Source organism: Physeter macrocephalus, chromosome 13 (assembly GCF_002837175.3).
Source record: "Physeter macrocephalus isolate SW-GA chromosome 13, ASM283717v5, whole genome shotgun sequence".
In the NCBI taxonomy this organism is placed as follows: domain Eukaryota; kingdom Metazoa; phylum Chordata; class Mammalia; order Artiodactyla; family Physeteridae; genus Physeter; species Physeter macrocephalus.
Window position 1 is genome coordinate 9,233,334 of NC_041226.1, and position 18,851 is coordinate 9,252,184.

General features: G+C 40.3%; 2 protein-coding genes across 6 annotated transcripts in view; one reads left to right on the forward strand and one right to left on the reverse strand.

Moving 5' to 3' along the window:
• Window positions 1–12,275, forward strand: part of FRY (FRY microtubule binding protein) — a 342,122-nt gene extending 329,847 nt beyond the window's left edge. For 3 of the 5 annotated variants that reach the window (XM_055089601.1, XM_055089602.1, XM_055089605.1), the window contains 4 exons: window positions 4,084–4,101; window positions 5,922–6,032; window positions 9,347–9,549; window positions 10,193–12,275. In XM_055089601.1, the coding sequence (XP_054945576.1) occupies window positions 4,084–4,101; window positions 5,922–6,032; window positions 9,347–9,549; window positions 10,193–10,451 (591 nt within the window). In that variant the 3' untranslated portion in view covers window positions 10,452–12,275. The remainder of the gene's footprint in view (window positions 1–4,083; window positions 4,102–5,921; window positions 6,033–9,346; window positions 9,550–10,192) is intronic. The other 2 variants (XM_055089603.1, XM_055089606.1) reach the window with 1 other exon arrangement.
• ZAR1L (zygote arrest 1 like) overlaps window positions 10–18,851 on the reverse strand; it is a 105,984-nt gene continuing 87,142 nt past the window's right edge. The window contains exons 4-5 of the mRNA XM_028497919.2: window positions 8,335–8,442; window positions 10–905 (exon numbers count right to left, since the gene is read on the reverse strand). Coding sequence (XP_028353720.1) covers window positions 8,377–8,442 — 66 coding nt within the window. The 3' untranslated portion in view covers window positions 10–905; window positions 8,335–8,376. The remainder of the gene's footprint in view (window positions 906–8,334; window positions 8,443–18,851) is intronic.

The window sequence follows — 18,851 nt, forward strand, 5'->3', positions numbered from 1 at the left end:
TAATTCAAATGTTGGTGTGTTTAATGTTGTCCCAAAGGTCTCTGAGACTGTCCTCTCTTCTTTTCATTCTTTTTTCTTTATTCTGCTCTGCGGTAGTTAATTCCACTATTTTATCTTCCCGGTCCCTTATCCGTTCTTCTGCCTCAGTTATTCTGCTATTGATCCCTTCTAGAGAATTTTTAATTTCATTTATTGTGCTGTTTATCATCGTTTGTTTGCTCTTTAGTTCTTCTAGGTCCTTGTTAAACGTTTCTTGTATTTTCTCCATTGTATTTCCAAGACTTTGGATCATCTTTACTATCATTTTTCTGAATTTTTTCAGGTAGACTGCCTATTTCCTCTTCATTTGTTAGGTCTGGTGGGCTTCTGTCTTGTTCCTTCATCTGCTGTTTCTCTGTCTTCGCATTTTGCTTAACTTACTGTATTTGGGGTCTCCTTTTCACAGGCTGCAGGTTCTTATTTCCCATTGTTTTTGGTGTCTGTCCCCAGTAGCTAAGGTTGGTTCAGTGGGTTGTGTAGGCTTCCTGGTGGAGGGGACTGGTGCCTGTGTTCTGGTGGATGAGCCTGGATCTTGTCTTTCTGGTGGGCAGGTCCATGTCTGGTGGTGTGTTTTGGGGTGTCTGTAGCCTTATTATGATTTTAGGCAGCCTCTGTGCTAGTGGATGGTGTTGTGTTGCTGTCTTGCTAGTTGTTTGGCATAGGGTGTCCAGCACTGTAGCTTGCTGGTCGTTGAGTGGAGCTGGGTCTTGGTGTTGAGATGGGAGATCTCTGGGAGACTTTTGCCGTTTGATATTACATGGAGCTGGGAGGTCTCTTGTGGACCAGTGTCCGGAACTTGGCTCTCGCACCTCAGTGGCACAGTCCTGATGCCTGGCTGGAGCACCGAGAGCCTGTCCTCCACACGGCTCAGAATAAAAGGGAGAAAAAAGAAACAAAGAAAGAAGATAAAGTTATTAAAATAAAAAATAATTAAGAAAAAATAATTTAATTAAAACAAGAAAACGGGACAGGCAGAACCCTAGGACAAATGGTAAAAGCAAAGCTATACAGACAAAATCACACACAGAAGCATACACATACACACTCACGAAAAGAGAAAAAGGGAAATATATATATATATATTGTTGCTCCCAAAGTCCACCTCTTCAATTTGGGATGATTCATTGTCTATTCAGGTGTTCCAAAGATGCAGGGTACATCAAGGTAACTGTGGAGATTTAATCGGCTGCTCCTGAAGCTGCTGGGAGAGATTTCCCTTTCTCTTCTTTGTTCGAACAGCTCCCGGGGTTCAGCTTTGGATTTGGCCCCGTCTCTGCGTGTAGGTCGCCTGAGGGCGTCTGTTCTTTGCTCAGACAGGATGGGGTTAAAGGAGCAGTTGATTCGGGGGCTGCGGCTCACTCAGGCCGGGGGCGGGGGAGGGAGGGGTACAGATGCAGGGCGAGCCTGCGGCGGCAGAGACCAGCGTGACCGTGACGTTGCACCAGCCTGAGGCGCACTGTGCGTTCTCCCGGGGAAGTTGTTCCTGGATCCCGGGACCCTGGCAGTGGCGGGCTGCACAGGCTCCCGGGAGGGGCGGTGTGAAGAGTGACCTGTGTTTGCTCACAGGCTTCTTGGTGGCAGCAGCAGCAGCCTTAGCGTCTCATGCCCGTCTCTGGGGTCCACGCTGAAGCTGCAGCTCGCGCCCGTCTCCGGAGCTCGTTTAAGCGGCGCTCTGAATCCCCTCTCCTCGCGCACCAGAAACAATGGTCTCTTGCCTCTTCGGCAGTTCCAGACTTTGTCCTGGACTCCCTCCCGGCTAGCTGTGGTGCACTAGCCTCCTTCAGGCTGTGTTCACACCGCCAACCCCAGTCCTCTCCCTGCGATCCGGCCGAAGCCCGAGCCTCAGCTCCCAGCCCCCGCCCGCCCTGGCAGGTGAGCAGACAAGCCTCTCGGGCTGGTGGGTGCTAGTTGGCACCGATCCTCTGTGCGGGAATCTCTCCGCTTTGCCCTCTGCACCCGTTACTGCGCTCTCCTCCATGGCTCCAGAGCTTCTCCCCTCCGCCACCCGCAGTCTCCACCCGTGAAGGGGCTTCCTAGTGTGTGGAAACCTTTCCTCCTTCACAGCTCCTTCCCACTGGTGCAGGTCCCGTCCCTATTCTTTTGTCTCTGTGTTTTCTTTCATTTTTTTTGCCCTACCCAGGTACGTGGGGCGTTTCTTGCCTTTTGGGAGGTCTGAGGTCTTCTGCCAGCGTTCAGTAGGTGCTCTGTAAGAGTTGTTCCACATGTAGATGTATTTCTGATGTATTTGTGGGGAGGAAGGTGATCTCTGTGTCTTACTCTTCCACCATCTTGAAGCTCCTCCTATGATACTGTTAATGAATAAGAACTAGATGATTCTAGGCTTTTAAGCTACCTTGTCTATGATCAATTCTTAACATCTTGACTTCTTGACATTTTTTTTCTCATTTTGAGAAAACATACCTCTAAATCCAATTTTTATATAAATCAAGTCATATCACGAGTACAGGAACCGGGCTTGAAGAAAATCCTTGTGACCAAATAAAACAGATTCCCACATTTTCAAAAGACTCTTGAATCACCAAAACATAGATATATCTATAAAGACTTCTAAAGGGATTATTTTTAAAACCTGGATACCGGAAAATATTGGGGGGGGTAGTTTTAACATTTTCCTTGAAAGGCTTTTTTCACTATCTTTTTGGAGCTCTAAATGCAAACTACATCCAAGCCTGTGGCCTTAGGAAAAGATTCCAGGGTAATAAATATCAGTGCAGCTTGGACTAGCCTACCTAGAAAGGAGAGTGTAAGAAGGACACTGAGAACTGGTGTTCGTCAAGCTGGCCGTCTCCCAAGAAACCCAAGTGTGTGCCCTGAGCGTGGAGTGGAAGGAATTCGTTGACAGTGAAATTCCTCGGTACCAGGCTGAAGTCAAAAAGCCTCATTTGCCTTCACTGAACAGAGAAGATTTTTCTTTAACTGACTTGATGACCTGGAATTACAACATTGTTTTGGAAAACAGTAAAAAAGATAGCAGTTTTCTTCACATAAGACCATGTAATTTACTCAGCACTTGCTTCATTCCATGCTTCTGAAAAGTAAATTCCATGGTAGAAGCAGTTATGTACTAAGGTGCATACTAAACATTTCAATCAGATTTGACGTTTTCTAAAAAGTCTTCACAGTGGCAACTCTGTATATGTAGACTTAAACTCTGGCCCTGTACTCCTTTCTTGTGTGGCATTGTCTTTCAGTACATAAGGTTTGGTTATAAAAACTTCTAGCACAGTTAAAGTTTTCTTGAAAATAGTAAATACCTCGGGTTGTGTAATCTGTAACATGGCCCAGTTACAAATTTATAATCTTCTAGACTAACATCAGTTCTAGATTACTTTTAGAAATTGTCTACTGGGGAAAAAATTATAAAAACTAAAATGCAAGATTACTTGTCATATCTCACACTTGTTTGGGAGTATAAAGACAATGTTCAGTCCTTTGAAATAACAATATCTAGCAGTCCTGTAAATTATTCTCAACGTGGAAGGCAGTCTGACTCTAAAGAAAATGCCACTTAGATGGTTAATTATATTCGATGCTAATTGGATAGTCGTAGTGTAGATATGAAGCCAAACATATTAAAGACTCTGCCTTAACTTAGCAATAGTATAATTTGTTTGGGGCTGTATTTCTTTCAGATTAATCAGTTGGTCTCCTCACAGTTTTACTATGTTTACTGTGTTACTATTCACATTTAAACACTAAAATCTTCAAGCAATATAAGTTTTCACTTATGGTCTCCAAGACTGACAAAGTGTAAATGAACTAATCAGAGAATCTAAAAGATCACAAATTATGTTTTTTCAATGACATGTTTCCCATTAGAGCTTGTTTTTAACTGGACTGCTGTGCATGTTGAATGGGTACAACATTTGCAACCATTTATCACGTTGGGGCAAGCAATGCTAATAAGGCTGACGGCTGACGGTTCTGCTCTTAGAAGAGGGCCGTGCTTTCTGTTGCATGCATTACACTGACCCTGTACTTTCTTTCCTTTCCTTTGTTTCCTGTGCCATGCTTGCTGTGTAGCAAATGGAATCTCTTGCAGTAAGTTAACTTTCTTTCATACTCTTTGTCCATTTAGGCATGGATCCATAACAATCTTATTTTTACTGTTACTATTATATCTCTTAGCATGTTTTCCCTTTTTTGTTTCATTTTCTTTTATTTGGTAGACTGAGACATGTAGTTTATTAGCATTCTGGGCTGCTTTCCTCCCAAAGTAGAAACCTATGTTGCTATGAACTCTCATGTTATCACTAGAATATTTTTAGAAATAACTACCATTATCTGACACTTAGAAAAGTCAGAGTTTTCATAGCTAGGTTTCACCCTAAATTGTGAAAGGTAACATTTTGTTTTTAAACAGTACTTTTTTTGTCTGAGAGTCTCTGGCAGTTGTCTTTTATACCAGATTTTGAAAAGGTTTCCACAAAGGCAAGTTTAAATTATCATAAAATGTGTTACTAAAACAATCAAACATCTAGTTTGGGTTAGCAAATGAGTGTAGCTACTTCCTTACCCTTAGGCTGGTTACCAGCATTGAGAGATCAAATAAATCTAAGTAGAATTGTTTTTTTCCCCCTAAGGGCCAGGGAGACAGGAGAAAGAAAACTCCATCCAGCATGGTCTTAGCATGAACTTTAGTCACTTTTAAAATTAGGGTCAAGAGTATGTTAATAATACTATTAATGGAATATGCTTCCTAAAAACCTCAATTTAAATTCTTGTCATTTCTCTCCTTAAACTGATTTGGGGGGGAACAATTTTAAGTCAGTTCAGTGGCTCTCAATTCTTACTGAGTTCTTTATCGTCCATTAGTGAAAGAAAGGCCCTATATATCCTTACTTAACCACATTTGAAAACTGAACAGTGAAGTGTTTGGTTTAAGCCACATATCTCACCCACTTTCAGTAGTGACTGCTGAGCCATTAAATTCTATCTAGTGAAGGCTGTCCTTTTCCTCTAGCAGAATCCCATCTGCTACCTAGGAGCTAACCCTTTCTTGGGATAAAACAAAGTTTAGAGGCCATTAAGCAGATACAGCTCAAAGAGTACTATGATCATTGGTGTTGGAATTATTCATGGTTTATTCTTCCCTTACAGTACATGTAAGCTGTATAATGAAAACATTTTCAATTCCAGAGGTGTCTATAGAACTCCAGGGCCATTTTGTATGCATATTTTTTAACGTTCTTTCCACAGAAAGTTTTGCATGCTTTCATGATTTCTCCTTTTTGTAAGCATTTTGGGCCCTTTTTATATCTCTTTAACAAATCTGTTGAGCACTGAGTAGAAGCATCATCATTAAACCTGATGCAGCACCTTAGACAGTCACGTGACTCTTGTGTTTACACAGACTTTAGGCTGAGTCACCCTAAATGGCAGCCAGAGTTGTCACAAAGAATAATCTCCCAAGTGTCTGCTGAATTTATAAATTTAACACCTAGAACCACTTAATGTTGTGCCTTTCAAATATACTTTTAATAAAAAGAAATTGTGTTCAAAGATGTATAGCTTATAAAAATTAAGACAACTACAGCTATAATTTGTAGATATTAAACCTGTAATTTAATTGGCAAATATAATGGAAATTTGGCAGTTCACTAAGTCCCTTTATAGCTTAGCAACTACTTCTTTCTAATTAGTCATCCTCCAGGAGCTGTTTTATTTTATATTACACAGTGAATTTCTCACTGATAGTCATTGATTGGATTTATTGTTTTGTTTTATTTAGAATGGTAACAACTAGTTATGGTTCCTTGATTTTTTAAAAAAAAAGGTGCATTAGTCTCCACTAAGATTTCACTTACTATACAAGAATGATCCTTAATAACTCTTTCTTCCCATGCAAATTCTCTCCTTAGCAACTGGAACTGTGTCAGAGGTTGTATAAGCTACACTTCCAGCTGCTGCTGCTTTTTCAGTCGTACTGTAAGCTCATCGGCCAGGTGCACGAAGTCAGCTCCATGCCCGAGGTGAGCCTGCCCGCTCCCGGCCCCAGGTCCTGCCATGAGTATCACTGCTTTCCTTTTGTTCTCCCTCCCGCCAGTTTATAAATGTCCAAGTGATTTTATTCCCACATAATCCTTTCACTCAAGCACAGGTCTTAAATACCAGTGTCTTATATTTATTTCCGTGCTCACGTGGCAGTGCCAGGACTAGGGTGAGGCAAGTGACATACCTGGACACAAAATACAAGGACGACCTTGAGGGTGAGCCCCTCCCTGAACGCTGTGCTGAGGGCCTCACTTGCCTCCCCCGGCCCTGTGTCTGGGGATCCTTATTTGAAAAAGTTCCTTGTGTTACGGTTTTTCTTACCTTTAGCTGTTCATACTTGATCCTACATTGAGGTAAGAAGGAAATAACTACATGATGTTTGATTCTCTTCAGCTTCCATGATCTGCTTAGCATCCGGATGCATTAATATTTTTAATGTAAAAGGTAAAGTAACTTGAGCATACAGCTTCTGAGTGAGCCAAATTTTTTCTAGACTTGTAAAAATACTACTGCAGTGTAGTAGATGAAATAATGGTGGTGTACAATGGATACTGTGGAAGCTCAGAGGGTGAGTGCCTAGTTCACCTGGAGACAAGGAGGTTGAAAGAGGAAACTTTCTGGAGGAGATCACACCTGATTCTTAAAGGATGAGTTGGAATTAGAGATGAAGTGGGGGGTAAGGAGGAATGTTCCTGTAAGAAACAACAGCGTGGGCATAAACATGGCAGTGAGAAAGGAACTACAAGTACAGGCAGTTGAGGATTGCTAAACTATAAAATGCAAACCAAAAGGAACAACGGACTAAGGCGGAAGAGATAAGTAAGGTGAGATTACACAAGACACTGCACCTGTGAGTATTTTAGTTAGATCTTCACGGCAGGGGTGTGGAGGGTGGATTTGATGACAATTAGACTGGAGACAGACAGACCAGTCAGTTATGAGGCCGCTGAAATAGCTCAGATGAGAGGCGAGAGTTTGAACTAGGACAGAAGTGCTAGGTTAGGAGACGGAGGAAATGTGGGAGATATTTTAGGACAAAAGGTCACTGAAACTGATGGGGTTGCGGGGGGAGGAGAGGGAGGAGTGGAGGACGATGCTCAGGTCCCCTCTCAGATGAACTACGTAACCACAGTGCCACAGCTCAGACAGGGATGTCAGAGGAGGACTGAGACAACTGTACATCCACAGCTCCCGCCTGCTCATCAGTGACCAACTCTGCCTGCTAGATCCCATCTTGCATGTAGTTAAATACAAGGATCTGCTGCTAAAGGTGCAGATGTGCTAACCGTCAGGGAACAGTCATGAGCCCATGAAACAATCCCATTGCAAGCAGCAGAGTGAGGATGGAGCCCAGAAACCTCATGTCTGAGCTGGGGGTAGAGGAGGAGGAGACAGAATGACAGCCATTTAACCACAGTTATTACTCAGTGTGGAAAAAAGGAAAGTGACTATAGTTTTTAAATATACAGTTCGCCCTTGAACAACATGAGTTTGAACTGTGAGTCCACTTACATATGTGGATTTTTTCAATAAATATATCGGAAATTTTGTTGGAAATTTGAAAAATCTCGCAAACATACCTAGAAATAGATATGTTGTGACTGCATAAAATATACGTATACATATAACATACAAAATATGTATTAATGGACTGTGTGTTATCAGTAAGGCTTCCGGTCAACAGGAGGCCGTTAGTAGTTAAGTTCTAGGGGCTGGGGGGCGGAACCAGAAGTTAGACCGTGCCCCTAACCCCAGGTTGTTCAAGGGTCAACTGTCCTTTCACAGATCCCAATTTCAAGGGAGACAGGAGTCAGACATCTTTGTTTATGAAGAGCTCTTCACAAACGAGTTTTCCTCCACAGAATCACAGATTATCCGATAAAAGAAAAGACAGTTGATGGCTGGGATTTGCCCCATTGTCAAGATAAGCTTTACTCTTCTGGAACATAGGAACCGAACCCTCAGTCCATTCTTTGCTCCAAAAATAGAGGACAATGCACATGCGATTCACATGTCATTTTCCATATTAAAAAAGTAATTCACGTTTCACTTAAGAGTAGTAAATTACATGTTTCATACCGTGTGTGTGTATACAATTATTTTAAATCTAATAAATTTAAAGTGAATTTTTCCTTAATTATTTTAAATCTAGATAAGTTTTAAATACTTTACACACACATACACTATTTAAAACTTACCTAGATTTAAAATAAGAAATTCACTTTCACACTTAAAAACTATATGTCTAAGACACTCTAACAACTTATGTAAAAGGATTACCTCCTTGAATTTTGAACCTGGGGCTGGAGTACAGAGTTGTATTTAATCGGCATCTGTGTGAAGACAGTCCTTGAGGGCTTCAGTTCTATAGCTTGTACAGTGAGCAAGCTGGGAATGAAGACAGGTAAAGATGCTGGGTAAATCAACTTTTCAAAGAAACGGGGCATCCTTCAGCTTACATGACAAAGGGAAACAAAAAACCTTTAAATTCATCTCAGTTTCTTTTAAATGCTCTTGAGGTCAAACTGCAAAAGAGCTGTCTTCCACTGTACACTTTGGAGGCACTAAGAAGTGACATAGGTTCTCTTTATGATTTACTTTTTAACAACTCAGAATCTTTTGGTTCCAGTAATTCTGAGGGAAAATATCTCTTACCTGTAACATGAATACTAACATTACACTGAGATTTTTCCTCCTCCCTCTTAAAATTGTGTCTTTCATCTTTTCCCGTGGCATAGGAGTAGGGAGAAAAGTTTATTCTTCAAACAGCATCCATGTTCATAATTACATTTATTGGGCACTTTTGTGCCAAGTTGTTTGTTTAATCTTTAAAATAACCTGAGAGGTGGGTAATATCTTCAATCTCACAGATGAAAAAACTAAGGCACGTAAAAGTTTGTTTACTTGACTATGCGCATGGTAGTCAAGAATGCAGAACTGGCATCTAATAAACCCAGCCTTATCCAATAAACCCAGCCTTATCCAACTCCTGAGCCTGTTCTCTTGTGCATTTTACTTCTACGTACGCCCTTCTGCTTAAATAGACATTTTAAAAGGAGTCAATCTTTTATATAAGGAGAGTATCCCAGCTGTTGATACATAGTTGAATACAATGCATTCAGCCCCAAAACCCTACATATAGCACACAGTACGGTTTCATCTGTCCTATTTTAGTTTACCGAGGTATTAAGCTTCTGCTTAACCAGACCTCATACAGTTTTTTTTTTTACTTTGGGGATGTAAAATCCAGCCTGCAACTAAATACAGTAAAAATACATTTTTTTTTTAACAGCTGCTAAATATGTCCAGGGAACTGAGTGACCTAAAGAAAAACCTGAAGGAGGCTACTGCAGCCATCACAGCCGACCCTCTCTACATAGAGGGGGCGTGGTCTGAGCCGACCTTCACGTCCACTGAAGCAGCCATCCAGTCCATGCTCGAGTGCTTGAAGAACAACGAACTTGGCAAGGCTTTACGGCAAATCCGGGAATGCAGGTGATGCTACTATTTCTATTTAGAGACGGTTAAAGGAAATGCATGCCTAATAGTTACTTTGTCATGATGGTTGGGGACTAAATCACTACGGAAGGAACACCGAGATGTTTATATAAACCCTTCTCAGATCCTTCCCGTTACCATGCCAGAAACATCAGATTTCAGGACTTATTGTTTGAAGTGTTGGTTTTGGTTCTGGTCATCTGTCATCTCTAAAATGTTCAAACACTTCAAAGTATACACCAACATAATTTTAAAACTAATTATTTGAATGTAGCCTCTTTGGGTTTTTTCTCCCTACATTTTGATAGTATATTCACATTCATTGTAACCAGAATGCTATAGCAAATACATATTTTAAGATTATGGGATTCCATTCTGTTATTTTTTTACTTTAGATATTTTATCAAAACCAATATTCAATATTCTAAAACTGATCATGTGATGTCTGCACAACTCTGAATATTACTAAAAAAGCCACAGAACTGTATATTTTAGATAGCTGAATTGTATAGTTTGTGAATTATATCTCAACAAAAGCTTTTGTATTAAAAAAGCAATTTTCTTATACTAATAAAGACTCATAACCTCTCAACCTTGTGAATAATAGTGACTCTAATCTGCTCTTCTTTTCTGACTGCAGAAGTCTATGGCCCAATGACATCTTTGGAAGCAGCTCTGACGATGAGGTCCAGACACTACTGAATATTTATTTCCGTCATCAAACTCTGGGACAAACAGGTACTTACGCACTTGTGGGGTCTAACCAGAGCCTAACCGAGATCTGCACCAAGCTGATGGAGCTGAACATGGAGATCCGGGACATGATCCGCAGGGCCCAGAGCTACCGGGTCCTCACCGCTTTCCTTCCAGACTCCAGTGTTTCCGGCACTAGTCTCTGACAGGAGCCTTCCATCCCCCATGGGTGCCAAGCTGGGGGTGCTGCCATGCTGGGGTGATGTCATTCAGTGTCTTCTCAGCCTTCAAAAGGCTTGGTCAGACTGTTCTCCCTCTTGTTACCTGTAGGACTTTTTCTAAAGAGGATGGCAGAACTTCCCACGTGTAGCAATACTATAAGAACCAAGGTAGCATAGGACATTCTCGAACAGCCTCCATCCGTCATGCTGTGTGGCACAAATGTGTTATTTTACTGAGCAAATGCAACTCACTACTGAAGATGTGACTTCCATTGCATACCAAAGCCGACTACTCTGAACAGTACCTTCCTTTCTAGAAACAATTTTAGATTGGCAAAAGTGCAATGTTTTCTTCGCTAAAAATATTTTATATTCTAAAACTTGTACATTCTTTCCTTTTCTTTTTTTTTTTCTTTTTTTGGTGAGCTGAGGAAGGGGCAGGCAGAATGAAGCTGGCCACTGAAAATTCTAAGACGGTCAAAAGCTGACAGCCTGTATATGTGAAAAGGGAATTGTAAATGGACAATTTAATGTACACTGAAATTTGAATACAATTACTGTATCTAAAAGGAGCTGCTATGAAGTACCTTTCTTATGTTGCTAGGCTACTGTTTCGAAAGCCCTGGATCTCTTTGCAGGGGTCTGTGATTAGGACCCTCGCACCAAAAATGGTCCAGAGAGACCTTTTTTTAAAGGATCTTGGCTGCTTTTTACTATAAGGTTGCTTTTATGAGCATATTTATACTACAGAATGATGAGTGTTAATTTTAACCAACTTGGCCATTTTGTAAAAAAAAGTTAAAGACATTCAACATTATAAATTCCAAGTCTTTCCACCTGTTACGCATGCATATTTTAATATCCGTTTGGATAGCTGGAAGTAGAATCATAACGGTAAAATATGAGTTGTCACTTTCTTAAGAAATGTCATTTTATTTGTAATATATATGTAAAGGGCCATTCTTAAGTTTTCTCCTTAAACTTAATGCTGTCAAGTGTTAGCTGTGTGCATGTAAACCTGTTGCACATTAGAAACATATTCAAAGTTTATCTGTGTAACTTATTCACTCTGTAAATACATTTAAAGTTTTTGTGATGTAATCTTGGTTAATATTCTGTTCAGAACTTCCTTTAGACTAAAAGAAAAAAATACATATTGACCACAGGTTTTATTTCTGCTTAATGAAGATTTTTGCCATTGACACATTTATAGTTTTGTGTGTGGGTTGCCACGGTGACAATTCCAAGGGGTGCCACACTCATATGTGTTCCATGAATGGCAGCCAGTGGGGTTGTGAGGCAAGTACAGTGACCCTGGGGAGCAGGAGGTCTCTGTAACCTCTTGAAGTGGACACCAAAGACTGTGACCCTCAACCAGTGCTCACTGTGATCAAAGAGAGAAATCAGAGAAGAACAAGAGCTCTAATTGTCCATAACTCATCATTAGGTTGTCATCCTTAAAATTTTGAAATAGACCCATAATGATCAGGAAAAAGTAGTAAGAGTTTTGTTCTTGCACCAAAACCCATCTATTCTTCACCCCACTCAAAAAACAGGGTCATGGAGACACACATAACAATCTAATCTCTATGGTCTTCCTACTCATACTTCTTAGATTAACAAATATAACTTGCTTTCCTAACATGCACCAACTAAATCATAAGTAGTAATTTTCTAGAAGTACCCTGCAACAGAGCCTGACCCAAGATTTTTTTAATGTTACCATAGGTACAACTGTTCACTCATTTTAAAGACTTTCTGGACATTGCTGTCAACATACTCTTCTGATGATTTTCACCTTTCCTTAAAGATGATTCTCCATGATCTGTAGAAAAGAAACTGAATCACAATCTCTCTGAAAAAAAGTCTTACATAATGCAGGTCTCTGTGGTTAACAACACTAGCCAACTCTCAGAGTTCTGCTGGGACCCACAGTAGAAAGGACTGACCAGTCATGACTGAATTTTCCACCATGGCCTCTTATCCAGCAAAGAACCACCACGATGGGTTACTCTTTTAAAAAACGGAGATTTCAGTAATATCTTATAATCTGTAGTCATGGGAAGTAATGGGTTTTTTTCTGTTTATTTTTTTAAAAAACAGATTTGTTAATGTGAAAGATTTCTTCTACTTTTCCACTATTTATTAACCTTCTCTCCCTTGAGTATAAAAGAAAGGCCCTTTGAAGCTGCAGACCTGCCCCATTTGAGCCCAACAATCAATGACTTCAGAGCTGCAGTCAAATCTCCCTGGGTATTGTGTTGTGCCTCTGTTACTGAAGTGTTAATTTTCACTTCACAAGGAACAGGGATGGAGAAGAGAGGAGAGGTAGAGATATCCACCCAAAGGAGAGGGCAGATATTTAACAGATGCTTCTGGGGTAAGAGAAATACCTCCTCATACCTCCATGCTTTCTAGTCCCAAAACATGATACACTTTACCCACAGGCATAAAACAATTCAGACAGGTGAATTGCAACTTAGACATAACTTGATTAAAATTGTAGTGTCCAAATAGAGTATTTTAGAAAAAGCACCATACATTTTGGAGGCATGTGAATGTCTTATTCTCACAAATAAGTGAGACTATTAATATGTTAGTACAGCTGTGAAATAAAGATGCTTGTAACTTAGCATTGCACCTGCACACATGTCCACAAACATGCACAGAGTTAGGTCTTAAGGCTCTTCAGGTTCCAAACCCTAATACTGTTCTTTTCAGTGAATTGCAAATTACAGAAACAAGCGGGGAGCACCTAGGGAGGGGAACAAGCAGGGGTGCCCAGAGAGGTCATGGAAGCTCTGCACGCTTTCCCCAAGGCCTGCCCTACACATCTGTTCCATATGGATGTTCATCTGTATCTTATCATATCCTTTAAGAACAAACCAGTAGCAGTATTATCATTTAAGACAAATTCCTTTCAGAAGCTTGGTGTTATCCTCACTACAGTCTTGCTGCTCAAAGCACACAGATCAATATTAGCTACCTCTTCTGGGAGGCTGGAAGAAACACAGACTCTTAGGTCCTACTGCAGACCTACAGATTCAGAATCTGCATTTTGACAGAACCCTCAGAGAGATCCCCAGAAAGATGGCAGAGTAGAAGGACCTGAGCTCACCCACCTCACGAAAACACCAAAATCAAAACTAACAGCTGAATGACCATTGACAAAAAATGACTGGAACCTACCAAAAAGATAATGTACTTCCAAAGACAAAAAAGAAGCCACAATGAGATGGTAGGAGGGTTCCATTCGCGATATAATCAAATCCCATACCCACCAGGTGGGCAACCCACAAACTGTAAAATAATCATATCGCAGAGGTTCTCCCACAGGAGTGAGAGTTCTGAGCCCCAGATCAGGCTCCCCAGTATGGGGATCTGGAATTGGGAGGAGGAGCCCCCAGAGCATTTGGCTTTGAAGGTCAGAAGGGCTTGATTGCAGAAACTCCACAGAACTGGAGGAAACAGAAATGTCACTCTTGGAGGGCGCACACAAGATTTCATGTGCACTGGGACCCAGCGGAGAAAACAGTGACTTGATAAGAGCCTGGGCAAGACCTACCTGCTGATCTTGGAGAGCGTCCTGGAGAGGCAGGAGGTGGCTGTGGCTCACTGTGGGGACAAGGACACTGGTGGCAGAGGTACTGGGGAGTACTCATTGGTGTAAGCTCTCCTGGAGGCTGCCATTTTGATGCCAAGACCTGGCCCTACCCAACAGCCCAAAGGCTACCCATATGCTTAATGTCTTCCTGAGCCCACAGCTGCCTATAAACACACCCTTTGACATGGCCCTACCCACAAGAGGGACAAGACCCAGCTACACCCACCAGTGGGCAGGCATGAGTCCCTCCCAACAGGAAGCCTGTACAAGGCTCTTAGACCAGCCTCATCTACCAGGGGGAAGACACCAGGAGTAAGAGGAACTATAATTCTGCAGAGTATAGGACATCAAACACATAAAGATAGACAAAATGAGACAGCAGAGGAATATGTTCCAGATAAAACCCCAGAACAACTAAGTGAAGTGGAAATAGGCAATCTACCCAAAAAAGAACTCAGAGTAATTAAAGATGATCCAAGATCTCAGAAAAAGAATGGAAGCACAGACCAAGAAGATACAAGAAATGTTGAACAAAGAGCTAGAGGGCTTCCCTGGTGGCAGAGTGGATGAGAGTCCGCCTGCTGATGCACGGGACATGGGTTTGTGCCCCGGTCCAGGAAGATCCCACATGCTGTGGAGCGGCTGGGCCCGTGAGCCGTGGCCGCTGAGCCTGCACGACCGGAGCCTGTGCTCCGCAATGGGAGAGGCCACAACAGTGAGAGGCCCGCGTACCGCAAAAAAAAAAAAAAAAAAAAAAGAGCTAGAAAATTTAAAGAACAAACAGAAGAACAATAAAATAACTGAAAGGAAAAATACACTAGAAGGAATCAATAGCAGAATTAATGAGGCAGAGGAATGTATAAGTGAGCTGGAGGACAGAATGGTGGAAGTCATTGCCACAGAACAACGAAAAAAGAATGAAAAGAAATGAGGACAGTCTACAAGACCTCTGGGACAACATTAAACACACCAACATTCACATTATAGGGGTCCCAGAAGGACAGAAGAAAGAGAAAGGACCTAAGAAAATATTTGAAGAGATAATAGCCAAAAACTTCCCTAACATGGGAAAGGAAACAGTCACCCCAAGTCCAGGAAGCACAGAGAGTCCCATACAGGATAAACCCAAGGAGGAACCTGCCGAGACACGTATTAATCATATTGACAAAAATTAAAGACAAATAGAAAATATTAAAAACAACAAGGGTAGAAAATATTAAAAACAACAAGGGGAAAGCAACAAATAACATACAAGGGAATCCTCATAAGGTTATCTGCTGATTTTTCAGCAGAAACTCTGCAGCTCAGAAGGGAGTGTCATGATATATTTAAAGTGATAATAGGGAAAAACCTACAACCAAGAATACTCTAACCAGCAATGCTCTCATTCACATTCAACAGAGAAATCAAAAGCTTTACAGACAAGCAAAAGCTAAGAGAATTCAGCACCACCAAACCAGCTTTACAACAAATGCTAAAGGAACTTCTCTAGGTAGAAAAGAAAAGCCCACAACTAGAAACAAGAAAATTACAAATGGGAAAGCTCAATGGTAAAGGCAAACATACAGTAAATATAGGAAATCATCCACACACAAATATGATATCAAAAGCAGCAATCATGAGGACAGTAAAAATGCAGGATATGGAAAATGCATTTGAAATTAAGAGACCAGCAACTTAACACAATCCTGTATATATATAGACTGCTATATCAAAACATCATAGTAGCTGCAAACCAAAAATCAACAATAGATATACACACAAAAAAGAAAAAGTAATCCAAACACAACACTAAAGACAGTCATCAAATCACAAGAGAAGACAACAAGAGGAAGAAAAGAAAAAAGACCTATGAAAACAATCCCCAAACAATTAACAAAATAGAAATAAGAACATACATACTGGTGGACTTCCCTGGAAGTCCAGTGGTTAAGACTCTGCACTTCCAATGCAGAGGGCATGGGCTCAATCCCTATTCAGGGAACTAAGATCCCACATGTTGCAAAGCATGGCCCCCCCCCAAAAAAAAACAGACATGTTGGTAATTACCTTAAATGTAAGTGGATTAAATGCTCCCACCAAAAGACACCAACTGCTGAATGGATACAAAAACAAGACCCATATATATGCTGTCTTCAAGAGACCCACTTCAGACCAAGGGATACATACAGACTGAAAGTGAGAGGATGGAAGAAGGTATTCCACACAAATGTAAATCAAAAAGAAAGCTGGAATAGCAATACTCATATCAAACAAAATAGACTTTAAAATAAAGACCGTTGTAAGAGACAAAGAAGGACACTACGTAATGATCAGAGATCAATCCAAGAAGAAGATATAACTATTGTAAATAGTTATACACACCCATTATAGGAGCACCTCAATATATAAAGCAAATATTAACAGCCATAAAGAGAGAAATCGACAGTAACACAATAATAGTGGGGGACTTTAACACCCCACTTTCATCAATGGACAGATCATCCAGACAGAAAAAAATAAGGAAACACAGGCCGTAATGACATTAGACCAGATGGACTTAATTGATATTTATAGACTATTCCATCCAAAAGCAGCAAAATACACATTCTTCTCAAGTGCATATGGAACATTCTCAAGGATAGATCACATGCTGGGCCATTAAGCAAGCCTCAATATTTAAGAAAATTGAAATCATATCAAGCATCTTTTCTGACCACAATGCTATTAGAAATCAACTACGAGAAAACAAAAACTGTAAAAAAACACAAACAGGTGGAGCCTAAAAAATATGCTACTAAACAGCCAATGGATCACTGAGAAAAGCAAAGAGAAAATCAAAAAAATACCTAGAGAAAAATGAAAATAAAAACACAGTGATCTAAAACCTATGAGACACAGAAGAAGCAGTCCTAAGAGGGAAGTTTACAGTGATACAATCTTACCTCAGGAAACAAGAAAAATCCCAAATAAGCAACCTAACTTTACACCAAAAGCTAGACAAAGAAGAACAAACAAAACCCAAAGTTAGTAGAAGGAAATAAATCATAAAGATCAGAGCAGAAATAAATGAAATAGAGATGAAGAAAACAATAGAAAAGACCCATGAAACTAAAAGCTGGTTCTTCGAAAAGATAAACAAAATTGATAAACCTTTAGCCAGACTCATCAAGAAAAAAAGGGAGAGGGCTTAAATCAGTAAAATTAGAAATGAAGAAGGAGAAGTTACAACTGACACCACAGAAATACAAAGGATCATAAGAGACTACTGTACAAGCAACTATCTGCCAGTAAAATGGACAACCTAGAAGAAATAGACAAATTCTTAGAAAGGTACAATCTTCCGGAACTGAACCAGGAAGAGAAAATATGAACAGACCAATCACAAGCACTGAAACTGAAACAGTGATTTTAAAACTCCTACAAACAAAAATCCAGGATTAGATGGCATCACAGGCGAATTCTATCAAACATTTAGAGAAGAGCTAACAGCTATCCTTCTGAAACTATTTTTAAAAAGAGGGAGGAAGGAACACTCCCCAACTCATTCTATGATCCTCTATCACCCTGATACCAAAATCAGAAAAAGACACCACAAAAAAAGAAAATTACAGGCCAATATCACTGATGAACATAGAAGCAAGAATCCTCAACAAAATGCTAGCAAACCAAGTCCAACAATACATTAAAAGGATCATACACCATGATCAAGTGGGATTTATCCCAGGGATGCAAGGATTTTTCAATATCCACAAATCAATCAGTGTGATATACCAGATTAACAACCTGAAAAATAAAAACCATATGATCACCTCAATGGATGCAGAAAAAGCTTTTGATAAACTCAACACTCATTTATGACAAAAACTCTCCAGAGAGTGGGCATGGCAGGAACATACCTCAACGTAATAAAGGCCATATATAACAAACCTACAGCTAACATCATGCTCAATGATGAAAAGCTGAAATATCAGGAACAAGACAAGGATGTCCACTCTCCTCACTTTTATTCAATCTACTTTTGTAAATCCTAGCCATGGCAATCGGAGAAAAAAAATAAAAGGAATCCAAATTGGAAAAGAAGAAGTAAAACTGTCACTGTTGCAGATGACATGATACTATACATAGAAAATCCTAAAGATGCTATCAGAAAACTACTAGAGCTCATCAATGAATTCAGTAAAGTTGCAGGATACAAAATAAATACACAGAAATCTGTTGCATTTCTATACACTAATAACGAAAGATCAGAAAGAGAAATTAAAGAAACAATCCTGACCAGTCCCTCTCATCAAGCTTCTTAGATAGCCTCATCCACCAGAGGGCAGACAGCAGAAGCAAGAAGAACTACAATCCTGCAGCCTGTGGAACAAAAACCACATTCACAGAAAGATAGACAAGATGAAAAGGCAGAGGGCTAAATAGCAGATGAAGGAACAAGATAAAACCCCAGAAAAACAACTAACTGAAGTGGAGATAGGCAGCCTTCCAGAAAAAGAATTCAGAATAATGATAGTGAAGATGATGCAGAAAAGAATGAAAAGAAATGAAGACAGCCTAAGAGACCTCTGGGACAACATTAAACGCAACAACATTCGCATTATAGGGGTCCCAGAAGGAGAAGAGAGAGAGAAAGGACCCGAGAAAATATTTGAAGAGATTATAGTCGAAAACTTCCCTAACATGGGAAAGGAAATAGCCACCCAAGTCCAGGGGGTGCAGCAAATCCCATACAGGATAAAACCAAGGAGAAACACGCCAAGACACATAGTAATCAAATTGGCAAAAATTAAAGATAAAGA